Source organism: Trachurus japonicus, chromosome 16 (assembly GCF_045865225.1).
Source record: "Trachurus japonicus isolate A0001 chromosome 16, Traja_1.0".
NCBI classification, from domain to species: Eukaryota; Metazoa; Chordata; class Actinopteri; order Carangiformes; family Carangidae; genus Trachurus; species Trachurus japonicus.
In genome coordinates, this window is record NC_140922.1 from 33,647,763 (window position 1) to 33,671,142 (window position 23,380).

The 23,380-nt window shown below is 42.8% G+C and overlaps 1 protein-coding gene across 1 annotated transcript in view; it reads right to left on the minus strand.

The window, feature by feature from the left end:
• Positions 1-23,380, minus strand: part of LOC146972713 (neural-cadherin-like) — a 209,237-nt gene that overhangs the window by 108,950 nt on the left and 76,907 nt on the right. Inside the window, exons 4-6 of the mRNA XM_085802145.1 lie at positions 17,432-17,620; positions 9,879-10,104; positions 6,075-6,279 (exon numbers count right to left, since the gene is read on the minus strand). Of these exons, the coding sequence (XP_085658271.1) occupies positions 6,075-6,279; positions 9,879-10,104; positions 17,432-17,620 (620 nt within the window). The remainder of the gene's footprint in view (positions 1-6,074; positions 6,280-9,878; positions 10,105-17,431; positions 17,621-23,380) is intronic.

The following is a 23,380-nucleotide window of genomic DNA, read 5'->3' on the forward strand; positions in this document are numbered from 1 at the left end:
TCTCCCTCTTTCTTTCTCCTCCTCCTCTTCTTCCTCCACTTCTTCTCCTTTCTCCTCTCCCTCCTCCTTCTTTTTCCTCCTCTGCCTCTCGTCCCTCCTCCTTTTCCTCCCTCCTCCTCCTCCTCCTCTTCTCCTTCTACCCCTCCTCCTCTTCCTTCTCTCCCTCCATATTTCTCCTCCTCCTCTCCTTCCTCCTCCACTTCTTCTCCTTTCTCCTCTCCCTCCTCCTTCCTTCTCCTCCTCTGCCTCTTCTCCCTCTCCCTCCTTCTTTCTCCTCCTCTTCTTCCTCCCTCCTCCTTTTCCTTCTCTCCCTCCATATTTCTCCTCCTCCTCCTCGTCTGGTTCCTCTCGCTGACAGTCACACACCCGTCTGTCACCTCACATGTAAATGAGTCGACGGTCATTAACAGTTTTTTTCTTCCATAAATAGACATTAGATTAAAGGGATAGTTCACCCTAAATTCAAATTCCACTCATTATCTACTCAGCCCTTAGTCGACATGAGGGTGAGTAGATAATGATAATGAAATTTCAATTTTGGGTGAACTATCCCTTTAAATATTCAGTCTGTCATCAGTCCACAGGTGGTGGTGGTGTGTTCAAGGTTCACGACAGCGTAGGAAATCTGAACTCAGGTTTAAGGGTTGTCTGTTAAATCAGAGGAGGAGGAAGGAGGAGAAAAATGGAGGGAGTGGAAGAAGAGGAGGAGGAGGAAGAGGAGTAGGAAGGCGGAAGAAGAAGAGGAGGAAAAAGAAAGAGGGAGAGAAGGAATAGGAGGAGGAGGAAGGAGAGAGAGAAGGAAGAAGAGGATGAGGAGGGGGAGGAAGAGGAGGAGGAGGAGGAATAGAAAGAAGGGAGGAAGAAGAGGGAAAAAGAGGAGTAGTAGTAGGAGGAGGAGGAAGAGGAGGAGGAGGAGGAATAGAAAGAAGGGAGGAAGAAGAGGGAAAAAGAGGAGTAATAGGAGGAGGAGGAAGAGGAGGAGGAGAGGAAGAAGGAGTAGGAAAAAAGAAGGGGGGAAGGAGGAGGAGGAGGAGAGAGGAAGAAGAGAGAGGAGGAGGAGAAGGAGGAGGAGGAGAAGGTGAGGAGGAGGAGGAGGAGGAGGGGGAGGAGGAGGAAGAGGAGGAGGAGGAGGAGGGGGAGGAGGAAGAGGAGGAGGGGGAGGAAGAGAAGAGGAGGAGGAGGAAGAGGAGGAGGAGGGAGGAGGAGGAAGAAGAAGAGGATTAGGAGGGGGAGGAAGAGGAGGAAGAAGAGGAGGTGGAGGAAGGAGGAGGGAGAGAAGGAAGAAGAAGAGGAGGAGAAAGAAAGGAGGAAGAGGAGGAGTAGGAAGGCGGAAGAAGAAGAGGAGGAGGAAGAAAGAGGGAGAGAAGGAATAGGAGGAGGAGGAAGGAGAGAGAGAAGGAAGAAGAGGAGGAGAAAGAAGGATGGAGAGGAAGAAAATGAAGAGGAGAAGGAAGGAGGAAGAGGAAAAGGAGGAGGAGAAAGAAGGGAGAGAAGTTGGTGCTGCTGACGCTCTGAAAATGTCTCTAAAAGCTGAAGGCAACAGAAACTGCAGCAGCTACAGTTACATGTGCTGAGGAGGCTTTCTACTACACACACACACACACACACTAGGACACACACACACACACACACAGAGACACACACACACACACAGACACACACACACACGCAGCCTTTCGAGTGAATGAACCAGCCGAGCTTATAGAGCAGCTCAGACCTTCGGGGGAGTTTAACAACGACTCTGAGTGTGTCTCAACCATCTGGACACCGAGAGCAGGTGATAATGGATTCCTCTAGGTGTGTGTGTGTCTGTGTGTGTGTGTGTGTGTGTGTGTGTGTGTGTGTGTGTGTGTGTGTGTGTGTCCTAGTGTGTGTGTGTGTGTGTGTGTGTGTGTTACAGTTTTTCTCAATTGCTAAAACACTAAACCCTGTTGCCTGAATCCACTGATTGAACCAGTCTCTTTTGGCAAAACCATCAGCACTTTTCACCTGTTTAGACACAACTTGTTAACACATTTTCATTGTGATGCACCTGTGTTGCATAATGCTGAGCACAGGTGGCAAAAGTCAAACACAACTAAAGCACAGGTGTCACCGGTTGAACACAACTCAAAATTGATCACACTTGTGTCCAATGATGTGAGGGAACACATATAAACCAGTTCAGGATTACAGTTTTTCTCGATTGCTAAGACACATTTCTCGAAAGCTTCTCTCATTTTCTCTAAACTGTGAACACAAACCCCAATTTTCAAGCTACATTCACAAAACCTCAGACTCTTCTTGCAAAACCAAACTTTCACCTCAAAACAGTTCAATCTGTGCCCAAAACTGAACTTTGTTGTCAAATCAAAATTAAAAACACTACTGAGCAGCCACTAAACACTACATAGACAAATAGAAAACACAACGCTCAGGACATGAAGCTGTAGAAATAAATGTTTATTGTTCACTGTAGCTAAATGCATGTTGCAAAACAAAAAAACCTGTGCATTTACACTGTAGCACTTCTCTCCTTCCCTTTCTTTCACCCTCCTCCCTCCCTCCCCACATCCATTTCATCCCCTTTTCCTTCCTTCTTCTTTTTTCTTCCCAGTTCATCCCTCCCTCCCTCCCTCCCTCATCCTTTATTCCTTCACTCTGTCGTCTCTCATCTTCTAGTCTTGCAAAACAAAAAATCTGTGCATTTAGCACTTGTACATAGTACTGTAAAAGAAAAAAAGTACAAAAAACAGAAATCCTGTGCATTTTACACATAGCACTTGTACAGTACAAAAACAAAGAGTAATCTTGTGCATTTAGCACTTGTCTGCAGTAGGCATATAGGTAAAAATAAAGTACAAAAATATACAAATGAGAAGTGCATTACTCAGCCGCAGCATACTGTATTTTCTCTGATCTGTACTGGATCAGGCCACAGGACTTCATCCTGAACTGGCTCATATGTGTTATATATGTTCCCTCACATCATTGGACACAAGTGTTATCCATTTTGAGTTGTTGTGTTCAACCGGTGAAACTTGTGCTTTACTTGTGTTTGACTTTTGCCACCTGTGCTCAGCATTATGCAACACAGGTGCATCACAATGAAAATGTGTTGGTAAGTTGTGTCTAAACAGGTGAAGAGTGCTGATGGTTTTGCCAAAAGAGCGACTGGTTCAATCAGTGGGTTCAGACAACTGAGAATTTGGTTCAGACAACACTACAGGGTTAGGGTTTTAACAATTGAGAAAAACTGTAAAGCACAGGTGTCACCGGTTGAACACAACAACTCAAAATGTATTACACTTGTGTCCAATGATGTGAGGGAACATATACTACTGTAATAAGCCAGTTCAGGATGAAGTCCTGTGGTCTGGTCCAGTGCAGAGAAATGATGCTGTGGCTGAGTTATGCACTTCTCATTTCTATATTTTTGTACTTACGAGGTTTACTGTATACAAGTGCTAAACGCTCAAGATTTCTGTTTGTCTTTGTACTGTACAAGTGCTACGTGTAAAATGCACAGGATTTCTGGTTTTTGTACTTCTTTTTTTTTTTTTACTACTATGTACAAGTGCTACTGTAAATGCACAGGTTTTTTGTTTTGCAAGAGGAGAAGATGAGAGGCGACAGAGTGAAGGAAGAAAGGATGAGGGAGGGAGGGAGGGATGAACTGGGAAGAAAAAAGAAGAAGGAAGGAAAAGGGGATGAAATGGATGTGGAGAGGGAAGGAGGAGGGTGAAAGAAAGGGAAGGAGAGAAGTGCTACAGTGTAAATGCACAGGTTTTTTTGTTTTGCAACATGCATTTAGCTACAGTGAACAATAAACATTTATTTCTGCAGCTTCATGTCCTGAGCGTTGTGTTTTCTATTTGTCTATGTAGTGTTTAGTGAAGCTCAGTAGTGTTTTTAATTTTGATTTGACAACATAGTTCAGTTTTGAGCACAGATTGAACTGTTTTGAGGTGAAAGTTTGCTTGGTTTTGCAAGAAGAGTCTGAGGTTTTGTGAATGTAGCTTGAAAATTGGGGTTTGTGTTCACAGTTTAGAGAAAATGAGAGAAGCTTTCGAAAAATGTGTCTTAGCAATCGAGAAAAACTGTAACAAACTGAGCCTAAACTGCTGATCTCACACCGATCACTGAGGTTATCTGAGCGCTGTAGTTTCATCATTAGACCCAAAGCCGCCGCCGTGCATTTCCTTCCTTCTCCTCACGCATCACGCATACATAATGAGCACAAACACACACATATATACACACACACACACACATAAACAGATTATACAGTAAACGAAACAGTTGCATCACAGCGAGAGAGAGAGAGAGAGAGATTCGGAGGCTGCTGCTGCGTTTCACCTCGTTCGTTTTGGAACGAATGAGTTTTTCATCAGAGGGTCAACAACAGACACACACACACAGACGGCGGCGAGCAGCAGCTGCAGCTGGAGAGACGGCGCTAACGAGGAGGAGAGGCTTCACAACGAAGGGTTAACGAGCAACAAGCTGTATGTCTGCTTACTGTTACTGTAATATAATATGCATACATAAGTTGTTTATATTTTAATATTATAAAAGCAATGTAATCAATAATGTAAAGAAACTTCGAATAAGCTTTAGATTGTTCCATCATCATAATATAACCCACTACGGTGGCCCTGAAGGATCAACAACAGGGAACACCAGTCACAGAGATAAATGTTATAGTGAAACTCTGCCGTAATGTCAACTCGTCTTCTGTCCTGTCCTCGTATTGTATCCGTATCTTATCTTATCTAATCGTATCCGTATTTTATCGTATCGTATCCATATCATAACATATTGTGTCGTATCGTATCAAATCTGTATCGTGTCTTATCGCATTGTATCGTATCGTATCCGTATTGTATCTTATCGTATTGTATCATATCATATTGTATACATATCGTATCTTATTGATAGATTTGCTTTTCTTCGTATCTTATTGTATTGTATTGTGTCATATCTTATTGTATTGTATAGCAGTGGTCCCCAACCACCGGGCCGCGGACCGGTACCGGTCCGTGGATCATTTGGTACCGGGCCGCAGAAAGATGAAATGAAAATGAAAAAAAAATAAAAAATCGTTTGTTTCGTCTATTTCACACTTCCGGTCATTTTATTTTGAAAATGTTGCCACTTCCGTTTGTGCATCTTCCCAGTGCTGCGCAATTGACAGGCAAATGACAGGCAAATGACAGGCAATTGACAGGCAGGCACAAACGGAAAAGAGTGAAAAACACACGTCGCCGGGCCGGGAAAAACTCAATAATGAGACGACAGAAGACCCGACGCTTTCCAACAAGAAGAAAGCTGTTCTAAAAGAAAAAGCACGAGTCCTGTTTAAATGACGGGTTCATTGCAACAGGTGATTCACATGCTCCAAGCTCCGCAATGTGTGTGCGGGACCGGCTCTCTGCCGCTTCATCACTTCACAGAAAACTTCTCTCCCTGCGTTCTGGATTTAAGCAGAATATCCTGAGATCGCCACAAAAGCACGGAAAACCTGCCTCCATTACAAACATATTATGTTTGTGAAACGGAGTTTTCTGCAGTTTCAGCAGCAAAACGAGATGACAGAGTAGACAGGACCCGAGATGACAGACGGAGCATCACCCCCAGATGACTGACATTATTATTGCGATGCTATATTATGGTGAGTTGTAGCAAAGAACGTAAACGTAAGAGAAAACTAGGCTATGTGAACGTGTAGTCGTGTTTATACAGTAGGCCATGTAGGCTAATGTAAACAGGAGAACGTACGCTACCCCCCGCTGTTGTGAGGTCAGACACACCTGGGTCAATCAGTTGGTCCAATGATGTAAGACAGGAAATAAAGGAGCTGGCTTATTTCAGGAAGTAGTAGAGCTGTGCATAAAGCCCATTGTATCTTAGCGTATTGTATCGTATCCGTATCTTATTATATTCGTATCGTATCATATTCGTATCGTATTAGTATCGTATTCATATCGTATCATGGTCATGTGTGTTATGGATCTAAGTGACAGTGTGTTAGTGTGTGTAGTTGTGTTGTGTGTGTGTGTGTGTTAGTGTGTGTTGTAGTAGTGTGAGCTCACCTCGGCCACGCTGCTCAGCCCGGTGTCGGGCTCGGAGGCCCGGACCTGCAGCGTGTGGAGGTTGTGTCCGCTCTCGTAGTCGACGGTCCGGGTCAGGCTGAGGGCGCCGCTCTCCTGGTTGATGCTGAACACGTTCCCAGGATTCAGCAGCAGCACGAAGGACAGACTCTTCCTCTGGAACGACACGGCCTCCACCACCGACACACTGAACACACACAGAGAGAGAGATTGTTAAAGGGATAGTTCACCCAAAATTCAAATTGCACTCATTATCTCCTCCCCCTCATGTGGACTAAGGGCTGGGAGAAGTTTCAGAGTCCTCCGTGGCTTCTCTGAGTTACAGGGGGTCTCGGCGTAGCAGTGCATGTCCATATAACGGTTGCAAATGGATACCAACTGTCTTCATAACAAAAAGACTCACCAAAAAACATCCAGATACCTCCATGCTGCTCGTCTGTAATGTCCCTCTTGTATTGAAGCCCCGAAATGCGAAATTGTCCCGAAAAAAATTAAATAAGTCTTTTTTTCATCGTCCAAATTTTTCATCGTCCAAATTTGGACGAACCAGGAAGAGGAGCTTCGAGAAGCTTCCGCTACAAAACAAACTTGAAATATAGACTTATTTAATTTTTTTCGGGACAATTTCGCATTTCGGGGCTTCAATACAAGACGGACATTACATACGAGCAGCATGGAGGTATTTGGATGTTTTCTGGTGTGTCTTTTTGTTACGAAGACAGTTGGTATCCATTTGCAACCGTTATATGGACATGCACTGCTACGCCGAGACCCCCTGTAACTCAGAGAAGCCACGGAGGACTCTGAAACTTCTCCCAGCCCTTAGTCCACATGAGGGGGAGGAGATAATGAGTGCAATTTGAATTTTGGGTGAACTATCCCTTTAACGCTAACGTTTCTAAAAACATCGATCAACATAACAACACAATCTGACACTGTGTTCTGCAGAAGCAAATCACATTGCTACATCTGAGGCTAAGCTCTGCCCACAGCAGCTGTTATTGGTTTAAATAAATGCCAATAACAGCAGGATGATCATGTTTTACAAGGAAGTTTGTTTAAAGGGATAGTTCAACATTTTGGCAAATTGGCCCATTCCCATAATCCCTATAGTCATAGCAGTAGGTTCATTACCTTTAATTGTCGGTGCAAGCTGTTTTTAGAACGGCGGAGCAGAGCCGTGAGCTGCTCAGAGCTACGCTACGGAGGCTCATTATGGGATTTCTTGGTTTCCCTCATCAAACTCATCAAATACACAATCCAACAACTCCACAACGCTCTGGTGGACAAGTTGTGACCTGCACATTCACCACGCTATGAGATAATAACACAACGTTACCACACAGAGTTGTTTTAGAGGGAAATTCATGCAAAAACAGCTGATGCACGTTGCCTTCAGGGACAGTTTTTCATCAAGCAGTCTCTGTATTTACCTCTAAAACAACTCTGTCTCGTAGAAAACAGAACAGTCTCAAAAGATTGAGAGATCGTCTCTTATTTGCTCAGACCTTTAGCCAGACTCGTCCCAGTAGAGGAGACCAGCGTCTGTTTGAGAATTTAGGGTATATGTGATATTATTATTAATTGATTTATTCTAATATTGTTTTTAACTCTGACCTTGACTGTTTTGGAAGGTGCCTGTAAATAAAATGTATTACTATTATTATTATTACTACTACAGATCAACTGGATGGAGTTTGTTGACGCCCCCTAGTGGACACATGGTTGTTTAAAACTTCCTCCTCTGATGTTAATCTGTCTCGGTTTGTCCTGCTGATGGAGGACGATGCCGTCGCTCCGTCTTCATCTAACCAGCGTCTAATTGAGCGGCCGACGCTGACAGGACTCCTCGTCTATATAAAACTCTGTCCTGTCAGCACTTCTCTGGAAAATTAATCGCCGACTCAGACGTTTTAGCAGATTTTCACCCAAAAAAAAAAAAAAAGCCAGAGTTTCCTCCTCGTCATAATTAAGATCAGAGAAGAGAAACACCGAGGGGCAGATTGATGAGCGGACGGACGGAGAGAGAGAGAAGAGATAACGAACAGACGAAGGAGACTGGTCTTAACGCTGTAGGCTATCTATCTATCTGCTGGTCCTCGAGTCCGGTGGTGCGTTCAAGGTCCACAGACGTCATGGGAGAAATGGCCACCGACCGCAAAACACATAAAGGGACATAATAATGGAAGCACACACACACACTCTGCTCGCAGGGCGGCATGGATACTTGGATATTAATACAATGTGCTTTGCGCCAGCAGCCCTGAGGGATTCACACACACACACACACACACACACACACACACACACACACACACACACACACACACACACACACACACACACACACACACTCCTTCATGTTTATCCAGACCTCGCTTTTAATAAATATTTGAATTTGCCACACTTTCAAATTCTCAGCCTCAGGCCACACTCATACATCTGGGTCCTCTTCATCCATCCCCCCTGCTCTTCTTCTCCTTCTTCACCTCCTCATCCCTCCATCCTTTTCTCCTCTTCTCCCTCTCTCTCCTCTCCATCTCTCCTTCTATCATCCTCCCCCCTCCTCCTCCTCCTCCTCCTCTCCCCTCCTTCTCCTTCTCCTTTTGTCTCGCTCTACAGGGTTCATCTTTTCATGCATCACATGACACACAGAGCAAGGAGCTGGCCGTGGACACACACACACACACACACACACACACACACACACACACACACACACACACACACACACACACACACTAAGCAGATGCCATTTCCACACTCAGTTTCTGAGGCAGTGGAATGTAAATGATGTTTCTGTAAATATGGAGGACAAAGACACACACACACACACACACACACACACACACACACACACACGCCTAATAGTGACACTAACAATACCAGACATAACACCACACATACACACACACACGGAGCCGTGTCAGCACCAGAGGCCGTTAACGTCTTCGTCCAGATTAAGATTTCCTTAAATATTCCCTGAAGTATTTAAAGGTTTTTTACTTCTTTTTTTTAACTTAAAGAGATAGTTCAACATTTTGGCAAACTGGCCCATTGCCATAACCCCTATAGTCATAGCAGTAGGTTCGTTACCTTTAATTGTCGGTGCAAGCTATTTTTAGAACGGCGGAGCAGAGCCGTGAGCTGCTCAGAGCTACGCTACGGAGGCTCATTATGGGATTTCTTGGTTTCCCTCATCAAACTCATCAAATACACAATCCAACAACTCCACAACGCTCTGGTGGACAAGTTGTGAGCTGCACATTCACCACGCTATGAGATAATAACACAACGTTACCAGACAGAGTTGTTTTAGAGGGAAATTCATGCAAAACCACTGATGCGCGTTGCCTTCAGGGACAGTTTTTCATCAAGCAGTCTCTGTATTTACCTCCCCTTTAAGGATTCACTTAAAATCAAACAATGAAACCTTTACAACCACACTAATTATCAATACATCCCACGATCAATAGAACCTGATTGATTTTGCTCTATAGATTTGATCGGCTGTCAATCATCAAAGCAGCTGTACTCCTGTAGCAGCTCCTTTCTTATCAATCGAGTTATCATCCAAACACATATTGGTTTGTTATTTATCGATCAGCTGTGAGTCGTATCATCTGTTGGGAGTTGTTTTATTTTGAAGGAGGTGTTTTATTTTGAAATATCATTCTAGAAGTTTCTCCTTTTTCCTGCTCTGACTTCTCCTTGTGAGACGTTCAATGCTCCTCTGTAAAATTAAGCGTCCAGTGTGAAAAGGTCAGAGGCGGCGTGGTGACTCACGGTTGGCCGACCGGTGTGTTCTCGGGGACGTTCAGGCTGTAGGTGGCGTTGGTGAACTGCGGCGGTCGGTAACCGGCCAAGATGGCGACGGTGGTCGGCGGGCCTTTCCGTCCTCGTCCGTCCACGGCCTGGACACGCAGCCGGTACTCCTGACTGGGGGTCAAAGGTCGGCCCGTGGTCCGGACCTCGCCCGAACGCCGGTCCACCTCGAAGCACTCGTCCCCGCCTGGAGAGAGAGAGAGAGAGAATAAATGTTTAACCCAGTTTCACCTCGTTTTACTCACCGGGGCTGAACCGGTCCAAACCGGTTTCTGCTCCACTGATGACATCAACATCTGTGATTGGTCTAAAGGTGAGTATTACATCACTGGTTTCCCATGATGCCGAGCAGGTAGAGACGTTAATCTCGGCAAACTAAAGACGGAAAACATGGGTGTAAGAAGGAGAAGAAGAAGAAGGAAAAGAAGATGAAGAGGGGTTGAAGTGCAGAAGAGGAAGAACAAAAAGAAGCACACAAGTGGGAAATGTGAAGTACAGAACAAATAGAGAAGATAAAGAGGGTAGAACAGAACAAAAAAAGCGTAGAGGGAAAAAAAGAGAAGTACAGAAGAAATTCAGAAGAAGGTAGAGGTACAAGAAGAGGTAAAACAGCACAAGAAGAGGAACAAGAGGAAGTATAGAGGAGGAACGAAAAGAAGCATAGAAGAAGAAGAAGATGAAGTACGGAAGAAGTTCAGAAAAAGTAAAGAGGAAGAAGCACAGACAAAGACGAAAGGGAAGTACAGAAAATAGATATATATACTGACTAGATGCCGCCTTCTGCTTCTCAGCGTACGTACGTCAACATGGCCGCCATCTTGGTACAGAGTTACTGACCATAGACATAAACGTCTGACCAGCAGTCAGACCCTTGTAGAACACATTTTAGCGTATTTATACATGTGTGTGTGTGTGTGTCTGAGTATGTAAGTGTATCCTATGTTTAATACATTTTAAAAAATTATAAAATTTTTCAAAAAAAAAAAAAGAAAAAAATCTTTTGTTGTAGTATACCATAAATATGTGTCTGACATTTATAATAAACCAAACGGCTTGAAAATCAGTTGAATGTTCAGTGAGTTATGGCGATTTTAATGGTTGATAGACGTCTGCCTCTGTTGACTAGTGCAGGAAGTAGACACGGCTTACCCCTGACCAAGATGGCCGCCACGTTGACCTATCGTTTCAATGGACAGCAGCGTCAAAGGCGGCATCTATTTGTATATCAATGCATTTGGCAGAAATGGGACCAAGTCACACATGTGCAAGTCTCAAGTAAGTCTCAAGTCATTTTTCTTTGGGCAAGTCAAGTCAAGTCAAGTCACAGGTTATGTCAAGTCAAGTCCAAGTCAAGTCGTGCATAGGTCAAGTCAAGTCCAAGTCAAGTCACCTTATTATTGCAATTTCACCCGCAGAATCTAATCTAAATAAAGTGAAGACAATATATTAGAATAGAATAGAATAGAACATCTATTATGTCTTATGTCTTATCATGTCTTATAATGCATTAATGAGCCTCTTCATACCTGATCTGATCACAAAAGGTTAACTCCTACTACATCAATAGAATAGAATAGAAAATCTATTAGCTATATTCTATCATGACAACACCATTCTCAGCCTGCAATCATACCAAGTAGTTAGATATTAATTTGATATTTTATATTCAAAAGTCAAAGAGTGTGTAACATTGAAACATTCCTGGATGTTAACTGACAGGCAAACAGCTGTGTAGTCACTGCAGATTCTGCAGCAGTGAGAACGTGAGGCTGAAGGAGAGGAGATTTTTTATTTTTTTAAAAAGGACACGTTAGCTTCTCGCTATGGTAACGCTGGTAACAGGTGACTGTTACCATATGTCTATTGGTTACTGTGCGTTTGTCCCGACTCTGAACAGCGGCGGCGACGCAGCGTTAATGAAGCAGCGTCAGGCCGCTCACCGTCACTGAAACTCCGGATGAAATCTCCGTTTAAAAACACTGAGCTGCGAGCGTGATAGCACTCCATGAATGTATTATATTATAATAGATCCATGTAGCACGCCCGCTGCAGCGACCCTGGAGGCCCCTCCGTACCAAACCCCCCTCTCACTCTCTCCCCCTCCCTCTCTCTCTCCAGCGCTCCTTTCAAAATAAGTGCATAAAAAGTCCGGGGGAAAAAAAAAAAAAACACCGACTGATCTGGTGCCGTGCCGGGGAAAAATTCAGCGGTGGCGGCTGGTCATTCAAGTCATTCAAGTCATTCAAGTCATCGTGTTTCAAGTCAAGTCAAGTCCCGCGTCTTTAACCTTCAAGTCCGAGTCAAGTCGCAAGTCTTTTATTTTTTGTCAAGTCAAGTCAAGTCGCATCAAAATAGCGACTTGAGTCGACTCGAGTCCAAGTCACAGTGACTCGAGTCCCCATCTCTGGCATTTGGACCTGCTGTTCTCAGTCACATGACATCCTGACCTGTAGCTACTGTCGTCATGGATACTTGACAGTAACATGAGGTTACTTGGCTCAGTGGCGCAGTGGACCTGTGGCCCTTAAACTGAGTTTGATTCCCTGATCAGTTTCCTGTGATGACAGGACGTTCAGGTCGAAGCAGAGAGAGACGCAGCTGTGGAGGCTGGAGGGTGAGGGTGTGTGTGTGTGTGTGTGTAGGAAAAGTGTGGGTTAATTTTTTTTTACCCACTTCCCCCTTGGCTGAAGGGAGAGAGAGAAAGTGGGGATGACTAGATGGATAGATAGATGGATGGAGGGTGAAGAAAAGATGGCGGCTGCAGAAGGAGGTGAAGAAGGAGGGAGAGGAGGAATAAAGGAGGAGAAGAACAGCAGCTGTTGACCAGAGGGTCCTGGACCAGCAGCAGCTGATCCACCTGTCAATCATCATCTGGCCCCGCCCCCTCACACAGAGCTGTTAGTGGAGAGAGACCTTTAGTTTCCATCTGCGCTTTTATTTTGAAAAGACTGAGTCCTCACAGACCTTTATACCGTCTATGTCACTGACACATGTTGAGTTTTAATGTGAAGGGATGAATACATCATTGGTCAACAGGCTGTGATGTCACTCAGCTGATTGGTCCTCACAGACTGCTGCATTCACAACTACTACTACAACTACTACTACTGTACTACTATCACCACTACCATTACTACTACCATTATCACTACTACTATCACTAACACTACTACTACTACTACTATCCCTACTACCAATACTACTATCCCAACTACTACCATTATCACTACTACTATCACTAACACTACTACTATAACTACCATTATAAAACGTAAAGGTGAAATCCGGCGATCTGATTGGTTGTTAGCCGTGGTATATTGAGCATATACCACGGCTACTATTCTAAAGCCTCATCACAGCGTAGGCTATCACTCCGCCTCAGGCACGTATGACTGGTATGAATGGAAGTTGTTGTCATGTATCCATGACAACGGACTGCCAAAGACAGTTGATGTTTTTACGATGTTAAAAAACGGACTCGGGGCGGTGCGTGGCGCAGTGGGTAGAGCGGCCGCCCCATGTGGAGGCTACAGTCCTCAACGCAGGCGTCCCCGGTTCGAATCCCGCGTCGGGCAGACCTTTCCTGCATGTCATTCCCCCTCTCTCTGCCTCACCCTTTCCTGTCTATCTATACTGTGGACTATCGAATAAAGGCAAAAAGCCAAAAAATATACTTAAAAAAAAAAAAAAAAAAAAAAAAACGGACTAAAGTAGTGTAATTGACATGTTTAAGGTTTAAACTTTGACCTCCAGAGGGTTAACAATGGTAGAGGGGACTGAGCAGTGACAGAGGAAAAGACCAGATGCAGAGCTACTAGGAGCTAACGTCTGGAGAGGTGGGACTAGTTTTTCACAGTGAGGTTATTTTATTGGATAATATGTATTTCTGGTTGAATAAAACTACATGAAATTGATGCGTATCCCTCTTTCATATTGTCATTATTGGTAACCGTTTTATAAAAGCAATATATCACTCCAGTCCGTGGTATATTGCTTAATTATCACTACTAAGATAACTACCATTACCACTACTACTATCAATACTACTACCACTATCTCTACTACTACCACTACCGCTGGTCTGTGACTGTAACAGTCAAGAGGTCGTGACCTTTCCTCCTGTAACGAGCTCTGAGTTAATGTTCGTTGTGATTCGCTGTCGTACTAATAAAGTTGAATTGAATCAGTGAAAGTTTAAAACGTTTTAAATGAACAACAAACTGAAGCGTTGACGCTGTCACTGTACAACTGTACATTACAGAGTCAAAACCAGGTTAATTGGCTTCACACACACACACACACACACACACACACTGTGAATATTATGTTTCCATGCTGGCGTGATATAAAAAAACATTTTTAATGTAAATTATTGGATTATTTGATGGTACACATGTAGTCACATTACGCCACGGGGAAGTCAGAGGCTCTTAATATGAACGCATTAGAAATTAGCTCTTAAAATATCTCTCCTGCTCCTTCCTCCTCCTCCTCCTCCTCCTCCTCCCTCCTGTGGAGAGAAAATATAAAAAAATAAAAACCCACAGCCACCGGCTCCATCCGCCCACCCTCCCACTCTCCAGAGACTTTCCTATTATTCCCGAATCTGGGAGCTTTCTTTGCCCCGGGGAGCGATTAACAGTGCAGCTCTACGCCGTTTATGTGCATTTTTCTCTGCCTCTCGAAAACTTGACGGTAATTGAAATTCAACAAGTCAAATTTTATTTATAAATCTGCTCCTTTGAACAGAATAGGTTTGTCACGGGGAAAGGCTGGCGGAGCGGAGCGGCGGAGCAGGCAGAGCGGACCTAATTACAGATACAGGCGGCAGATAAGAGCAGGTCGGGGCTTTGTGTTACCTGACAACTTCTCTCTGTTACGGCAAATACGAAGAGAAAGGTGAACGAGGATCTGAAGCCGCCGCGCAGCTCCACGTGTGTTTTTACATGACTTAAAGGCTTTAAAACTAAATCACATCGGTTCTGTTTCAAAGGGAAAAACTGAGCTACAGAGAAAATTCACATGTAAAAATAACACGGACAAAAGTAAAAGGACATGTGTTTTGTTAAAGGGATATTTAAACATTTTGGCAAATTGGCCCATTGCCATAATCCCTATTGGTTCGTTACCTTTAATTATCGGTGCAAGATATTTTTAGAATGGTGGAGCAGAGCCGTGAGCTGCTCAGAGCTACACTCATGGGATTTCTTGGTTTCCCTCATCAAACTCATCAAATACACAATTGTTTTAGAGGTAAACACAGAGACTGCTTGATGAAAAACTGTCCCTGAAGGCAACGTGCATCAGCGGTTTTGCATGAATTTCCCTCTAAAACAGGGGTGCTCAGACTTTTTCAGCCTGAGAGCTACTTTTAAAGTGACCAAGTCAAAATGATCTACCAATTTTTGGTCGTCCAGTTTGTCGGACTATGCGGCGGGGGGGGGGGGGTTGTGGGGGGTGGCGGCAGCTGCATTTACCGTGCGCCCCTGTCTGTATGTGAACCTGTGTCTGTCTATGTGCCGGCAGAGATGAGAGATGGTGTTTTTTTTAATAATCATGCTAGAGTTTCACCATCTCTCATCTGTCAGCTGTCAGCCTCTCAACCTGCCGCCTCTCTCGCGTGCGGGCGCACCGCACGTAAACACACATGTGGAGAAAAAAAACAATTTTTTTTTTTTTTTCTGTTAGTGGGAAACACTGATCAAGCTGTGCGTACGCACAACTCTGCGCAATATTCCATTGATAAATCACACCGGACCCAAGAATGGTGCAGACATGAACACACCTCATATTCCACCCCCAGAATGCCTCAGCACAACCATATGGTCAGCACGTGCATAATTAAGTAGCCATGTGCTCTGTGGAGCGGCAACAAATTAACATAAAAGACAACGGGCGGAGAGCTTGATTCACCCGGAATGATGCTTCGGCGGACCTGCCCTCGCTTTTGAGGTCGGTTCTTTTACAGTCTATGGGTCGGTTGTGAGAAAAATGCTGCTGTCCAGACAACTGTGTTTTTAATTTTTTTTTGTTCTTCATCACGCGATCGACCCAAATGTCTTTGCGATCGACGTAATGAACACCCCTGCTCTAAAACAACTCTGTGTGGTAACGTTGTGTTATTATCTCATAGCGTGGTGAATGTGCAGCTCACAACTTGTCCGCCAGAGCGTTGTGGAGTTGTTGGATTGTGTATTTGATGAGTTTTATTGATGAGGGAAACCAAGAAATCCCATAATGAGCCTCCGTAGCGTAGCTCTGAGCAGCTCACGGCTCTGCTCCGCCGTTCTAAAAATAGCTTGCACCGACAATTAAAGGTAACAAACCTACTGCTATGACTATAGGGATTATGGCAATGGGCCAATTTGCCAAAATGTTGAACTATCCCTTTAATAAACACGAGGAATATCAGTGGATTGATCAGTTATCAATAGGGATGTCTCAATAATAGATCTTCTTGGTACGATTATTGTCAGAGAAATAATCACGGTATTACGATTATCAGGATTATTATGCATTAATTAGTTTCACAACACTATTAATGTGTAAAATCAAATATACCGGTAGTTAAAATATAGGCATTACTAATTATAAAATATTTTATATATCTATTAAAATATGACCAATTATTAATCCCCCAAGGGAAGTGTTTGAAATATTCAACTCATTACTGTAATTGTCATCAATTCCAAATGTTTAAGTTAATTTTAATCTTTTTTTTAATTACAAATGACCCTCTAGCATGTAAATTCCTACCAATTCTATGTTAGGTAAATGGACCAGTATCTGTGCATTTATCTTTACTTTGGCGCCACATCTGCCGATACGGTTCATACATAATCTTTTTTTGGAAAGTGACGGTATTTAGGAATCTCTGCGATCAATTAATTGTGGCGTTTAATACCACGATTAATTGTGAAAACAAGTAATTGTGATCCCATCCCTAAGTTATCAGAAGTTTTTACTCTCTAATTCTGGCCCCAAATATCCCTAATTGATTAGACTCTAACTCGATGGATACATTTCTGTAATTAAAAAACATCTAAGAGTAAAAAAGAAACTTATCAGAGGACTGAAAAAGGTACAAACAAGACGAAAGAAGAGTATGAATAATAAAAAAAATGAAATATACTGCAAAAACTCTAAATCTTTCCAAGAATATTTGTCTCATTTCTTGTCAAAATGTCTCATTTCTAGTCAAAACTAATCTCTTTCACCTAAAAATAAGACTCATCTCGTAATGTTTTTAGATCATTTTCACTTGTGCCTGTAATAAGAAAGAAAAACTTGCTCCACTATCAGCTTATTTCTACTTATTTCAAGTGAAAATCTGCTTGAAAGAAGTAAAAAGTGTCTAAAAACAAGCTACTTTCTAATGTGATGAGTCTTATTTTAAGTAGTAGGCTATAATGAGATTTGTTTTGACAAGAAATGAGACAAATATTCTTGGTAAGATATTGAGATTTTGCAGTGTAATAGATAAATCAAATAAATAAAAACTATGTAACGCTCACCGTCCAGTAGGGTGAAGTGCGTCTGTTCCTGCGTGCCGTCCCGTTGCCGTGCCGACAGCCGGTAGACCACGGAGCCGGGCGTGGCGTCGGGCCCCACGGAGCCCAGGTAGGGAGAGGGGAACATGGCCCACTGCAGGTTGGCCTGGCTGGGCATGCTCAGAGTCAGTCTGCACAGGTACCACTCATCACCTGGAGGACAGAGAGAGAAGACCACTCACTGTTACATCACAGTCAATATATAATAACATGGTGCTTGTTACAGTTCATATAGACACGATGAAAAACATGACATCATCAGGTTCAATCAGTAGTTTTACATCAAAGTCATTTCTCTGGGGGATTTTCCCACCAACACTGAACCAACTGAAACTGTCTCTGTTCATTCACACATGAACTCACTCAGCTCAGGAGATAAACTGTTGATCAACACCAAAAAACAAAGATGGAGGACGTGTCAAACAAGCCCGATGCAGAAATTTAATATCTGACATAGAGATATTATAACATGTAAACATCATCTGCTTTTGAACACCTACAAAAAATGTATTGATGAAAATGTAGCCTATATTATGATTTATTTCTATATGGTATAAGATGTTTTGACCAAATACATTGACAATATAGGCTATTAAATCAAATACATAGGCTATTTTATGTTTACAAGTTTATTAAAACAGCAAACACATAAATCTGTAGCTATATAATGTTGACGGATATTTACATTCTGGGAAACTGGCCTTTTGAACCCACAGTTTATAATATCAATATATTGACAGGCTTTGAGAAGGTTTTATACATGTATACAATATATTCGCCTACATGGGCTAGAGATATATGTCAATATGTTGAATTGTTCCAGATTTCTTGTAGGCTATATATTTTTCATGTAGCCTATTCATATAAATTCCTTATGGGAAAGTCAGGGTTTCATCCATTTGTAGCACAATATGCATTAAAAACATATAATTACTCTTATATAGTTTGTTTATGTGGTGTAGAAGCATAAATCAGACACTGTGAGATATTTATTCCCCGGTGAGTCTTTGCTTTCTTGTAGTTTGACCTCTGTGGGACACCGTAGAGTTGAGGTTACTTTCAAACCCAACAGGATCATTGTGTTTATCCTTTAAAATTACTTATTAGAGGAAACTAATTATAGATAGATTTCTGTTTTAGCCATCAAAGTGAAAATTAGCCTCATTAGCTTAGCATTACAGAGATATTTCCTGCAGGTTAAGCTAACGTTGGCTTAGCACACAGTTGATGAGTTGCTATAGTCATCTGGACATTCATAGCCTACTACATCATGTGTGTGTAACACAGCTCGTTAGCTAAAGCTAGCTGCGCTCGCATCCACATGTACCATAATATCCATTTGATGCTATAGAATCAATTTTATAGGCTATACAGTAGTTTGTTTTTGTAGGGTAGAAGCATCAGCCACTCCTTGGTTTTGTTGTAGTTTGACCTCTGTGGGACACCGTAGAGTTGATATGCGTTATGTAGGAGATGCCATATTGGTTTCATTCACATAATAACAATAAAATCCAACAGGATCATTGTCTTTACCCCTTAGGTTATTCATTAGAAGAGACTAATTAATTCATATTTATGTTTTAGCCATCAAAATAAAAATTAGCCTCGTTAGCCTAGCATTACAGAAATATTTCCTGTTGTTTGTGCGTTCACACTTTATCATCATGTTGGGCCGTTGTTCCTTTTACATTTGTTTTGCAACATGTTGTTGTGTGTTAGTTTGTTAGCTTCCTCTGCTATTGTTGTTGTCTGCTGTGTGTGTGTGTGTGTGTGTGTGTGTGTGTGTGTGTGTGTGTGTGTGTGTGTCGGTGTGTGTGTGTCACGCTGCAGCTCGTTAGCTAAAGCTAGCTGCGCCCGCATTAAGAGCCGAGGCGCGAAAAGCCGAGTCAGTCAGTCAAAGTAAAGTAAAGGCGGACGACGACAACAACGTCTTCTGTAGCTACAACACCGGCTGCGTTTGTCTCGTCTTTCATCTTCCCTCTCTCCGTCGCGCCGGAGTGACAGGGAGGAAGAGAAGGAAACAAGCAGCTCCTCCAAAATAAAACAACAAAACTTTCAGAAGATCACAAGTCGACATCCACAGAGCGAGCCCAGTCAAAAATACACACAAAAACACACACAATAACACACACAGACAGACACACACAGACACGTCTTTCTCTTGTTTCTTTACGTCTGTTTTTCATGTCGTGTGGTTCTGAGGAGGGATTTGTTCGGTTTGAAGCTGCGTCGTCGCTCGCTGCTGTTGTTTTGGCTCCCGTGTCGTCTCAGAGACAGAGGAGGAAGAAAGAGGGATGAGGAGGAGGAGGATGAGGAGGAGGAGGAGGAGGAGGAGGAAGTAAAATCACACCGGTGTCTGTCTTTTTATAACGTCTGTCAACAAACTGAGATCACGGGAGGAACCGAGGGAATAAAGGTAGGCTAAATAATGAGGAAATAAAAAAGAAGGGAGGAGATGGGGAAGAAGAAGGAAAGATGGAGGAAGAACAATGCAGAGAAAAGAGAGGGAAAAAGGAAGGAAGAATAAAAGAAGAGAGGAGAAAAGAAAACAACAAACTGGTCTTTTTTAACCTTTTTTGCCGCCAGTAAAAATAAAAATCTCACTCTTCGTCTTCACAGAGTCACAACGAACTCAGTCAAATCTGAACACAAACATTTTCTGTCTCTGTGCGACTTTGACTTTCTGGAAACACAAACATCTCCAAAGTCCAAAGAAACTCCAAAGAAATCACAGAAAAACACAACTGTGTTTATCAACGCTGATATTAAAGGGATAGCATTTTTTTTAAAGTGGGGTTGTATGATCTACAAATAGCCCCTAAGTACTTTAATTGCAGTAGAAGACTCTCTGCACTCCTCCCGTTAGCAACGCCAGCCCATAATAGCCCTGCCCAGAGATTTACAACATACATTGTTGTGAATGGACCCAAAGAAACGGCCTATTTTCACGGCCTAAAAGAGGTTTTACGTGAAAAAAAATACACAGTTCAATTGTTCGCTATAATATAATTTTTCCAGCCCTTCAACGTGCAGGAAAAACACAGTTTTTATTTGGACCTAACCAACTCACGTATCCCTCCGCCCAGGGTTAGCGCCCGCCGATCAGCAGTTGGTTAGGTCCAAATAAAAACTGTGTTTTTCCTGCACTTTGAGGGGCTGGAAAAAATTATATTATAGTGAACAATGGAACTGTGTATTTTTTTTCAGGTAAAACCTCTTTTAGGCCGTGTAAATAGGCCGTTTCTTTGGGTCTGTTCACAACAATGTATGTTGTAAATCTCTGGGCAGGGCTATTATGGGCTGGCGTTGCTAACGGGAGGAGTGCAGAGAGTCTTCTACTGCAATTAAAGTACTTAGGGGCTATTTGTAGATCATACAACCACACTTTAAAAAATTGCTACTATCCCTTTAAATCTAACATATTTTCAATTCGTTAAAAAGTCCTGTTTAGATTATGGGGTGGTTAACCGGTCCGATTCATTTCGATTCGATTATTGCGGTCTCATTTCGATTACCAACCGATATTTACGATTATCATTTCGATTTTCCAACCGATTATTGACGATTATGGATTTTCCAACACCACAAACTTATTGCATATTGCAAAAGAAAGAAACAGTCTGCTGAATTATTTAACTTCTCTTTTATTCAGTTAGACCTCAAAGCACCTTCAATATCGTGTAGTGTAGTTGTAACTTCCAATTTATCATTATTTTACTTTTATTTTAGATGTAGTCTTTCACAAAAAATAACAGCAAATGTCCTCACTTGTAAATAAATGTCCATTTTTGGAGTTTTTGCAGTGTGTATTCCCTGGTTTGTATAACAATTAAAAAAAACAACTAAAAAATCATCATTTTTTGGAAATTTAATAATCGACTCATAGTCATCCATATTTTTTTTCCCACCACTCCTAGTTTACATTCCCCAACTGCATCATGGGAACTGTAGTTCTCTCCCTCAGCTTGTTCCTTCACTGATATTTTCCCTGTGTTCATGCTACAAGAAATACTAAAGTTAAAGAATGAGAGAGGAGGAACCAGAGGAGGTGATGGAGGAGAAGTTTTTTCAGCTCAGCGCCTCTCGTCTTCCTCTCGTCTTCCTCTCGTCTTCTTCTCGTCTTCCTCTCGTCTTCTTCTGCTCTGCTGCTTCTCCGTCTCATAAAACCCAGAATAATCTCATCTATTTCCGTCTGTTGCTTCTTTACATATGTTGCTGCTGTTGCTGCTGCTGCTTTGAGCCGCTGCCATGGAAGTGGAATCAAATCTGTCCCATTATCATGATGAACATCAACACGTTGAAGCGCATCGGAGGCGCCGGCGGTCAGCACACGTGTCGCCCCCGGCAACAACAACTAAATAACTATAAATATTGTTTATTTAGGCTATAACATGATCATCTGGACAAACACCACGATAATGAGGTTTAATCAACGCTGCGTTCAAATGCAGTAGGGAAACACCAGCTGTGTGATGATCAGTTCTCATTTATTTGAGCTTTATTTTGCCGTTTCTGTTGTCATGGCGACCGTGCCACGGCGGCTCGTGTGGAACAGGTGGTGGTGGCGGCCATCTTTACCGTCAGCCGCCACCAAAGTGCTGCAGCTGCAGATCGAACCGTTGTTTTAATGATGGAAACAAAAGCAGGAGTTAATGAGGACGAGAACAGCTGCTCTGAGATCAGCTCTGGTCACGTTTAAATGTATTAAAAAATTATATTAAATTATGAAATAAAAAGTCTGTAGAAAGAGAACAGGACGAAACGGTCGGTGAAAGAAAAGACAGAGGAGGAGATGTTCAAATTGTTACAGAAGATAAACTAGGACCGTCCACTTTACTGACATCATCAGCCACAGTTTCTGTATTGTTGATTCATATTTTACTTTTACAAATGGATAAAACTTTATTTATTTCTTGCTCACTCAACAGTGTCAGTGTCACACTGCTCCTCGTATCCCTCCGCCTCCTATCCTTCCATCTTTTATCCTTCTGTCTCGTATCATTCACCCTCGTATCCTTCCATCTTTTATCCCTCCACTTCATATCTTTCCACCTCATACCTTTAACCCTCGTATCCTTCCCCCTTCATATCCTTCCACCTCGTATCCTTCACCTTTGTATCCTTCCACCTTGTATCCCTCCACCTCATATCCTTCAACCTCTTGTCCTTCACCTTTGTATCCTTCCAACTTGTACCCTTCACCTTTGTATTAGGGTTTAATCCCGGGACCTGGCATTCCCAGGAAATCCCTCAATCCCTCAGTCTCAATTAGAAGCCGGGTCTGTTTCCTACAAGTTCTTGTGAATGAACAAAACCTCTCAAAGTGCTTCATTCCTGCTACAGTTCTCAAAGACCAGACCCGGTCCGGTCCGGTCCGCTATTGCGACCAGACTCAAGAGCATTAATTCTCGTCCAGACCGCGGCAAAAAGTTGTCAAGTTGTTCGGCCCGTTGAGAATTATATTATGATTATAGGCTATTATTTCCCAAAAGTATTTCCCGAAATTAAATAAAAGCCTGTCCCATATAGACGCCTGTCTGTTAACATATCGTGAGTTGATGTCGATGCGACTGTATTGGCTATAAACTACATAACAGGTCCACAACAAGATGCCCCAACGCCCCAACGCCCCAACGCCCCAACGATTCCCGGGAAATGGATCGTCTTATCCCGGGATCTGATTCATGTTATTTTAGGGAAAAATATTAAACCCTACTTTGTATCCTTCCCCTTCATATCCCTCCACCTTTGTATCCTTCCACCTCGTATCCTTCCACCAGGCCTCCTCGCAGCCTGAACACTGATCTGATGATGTCATCCGAGTGGCTGCGCTCACTGGACTCACTGAACACACTCATAACTAAACTCAAACTTTAACTTTGACACATCCATGCAGACAGAAGCTCACGAGGA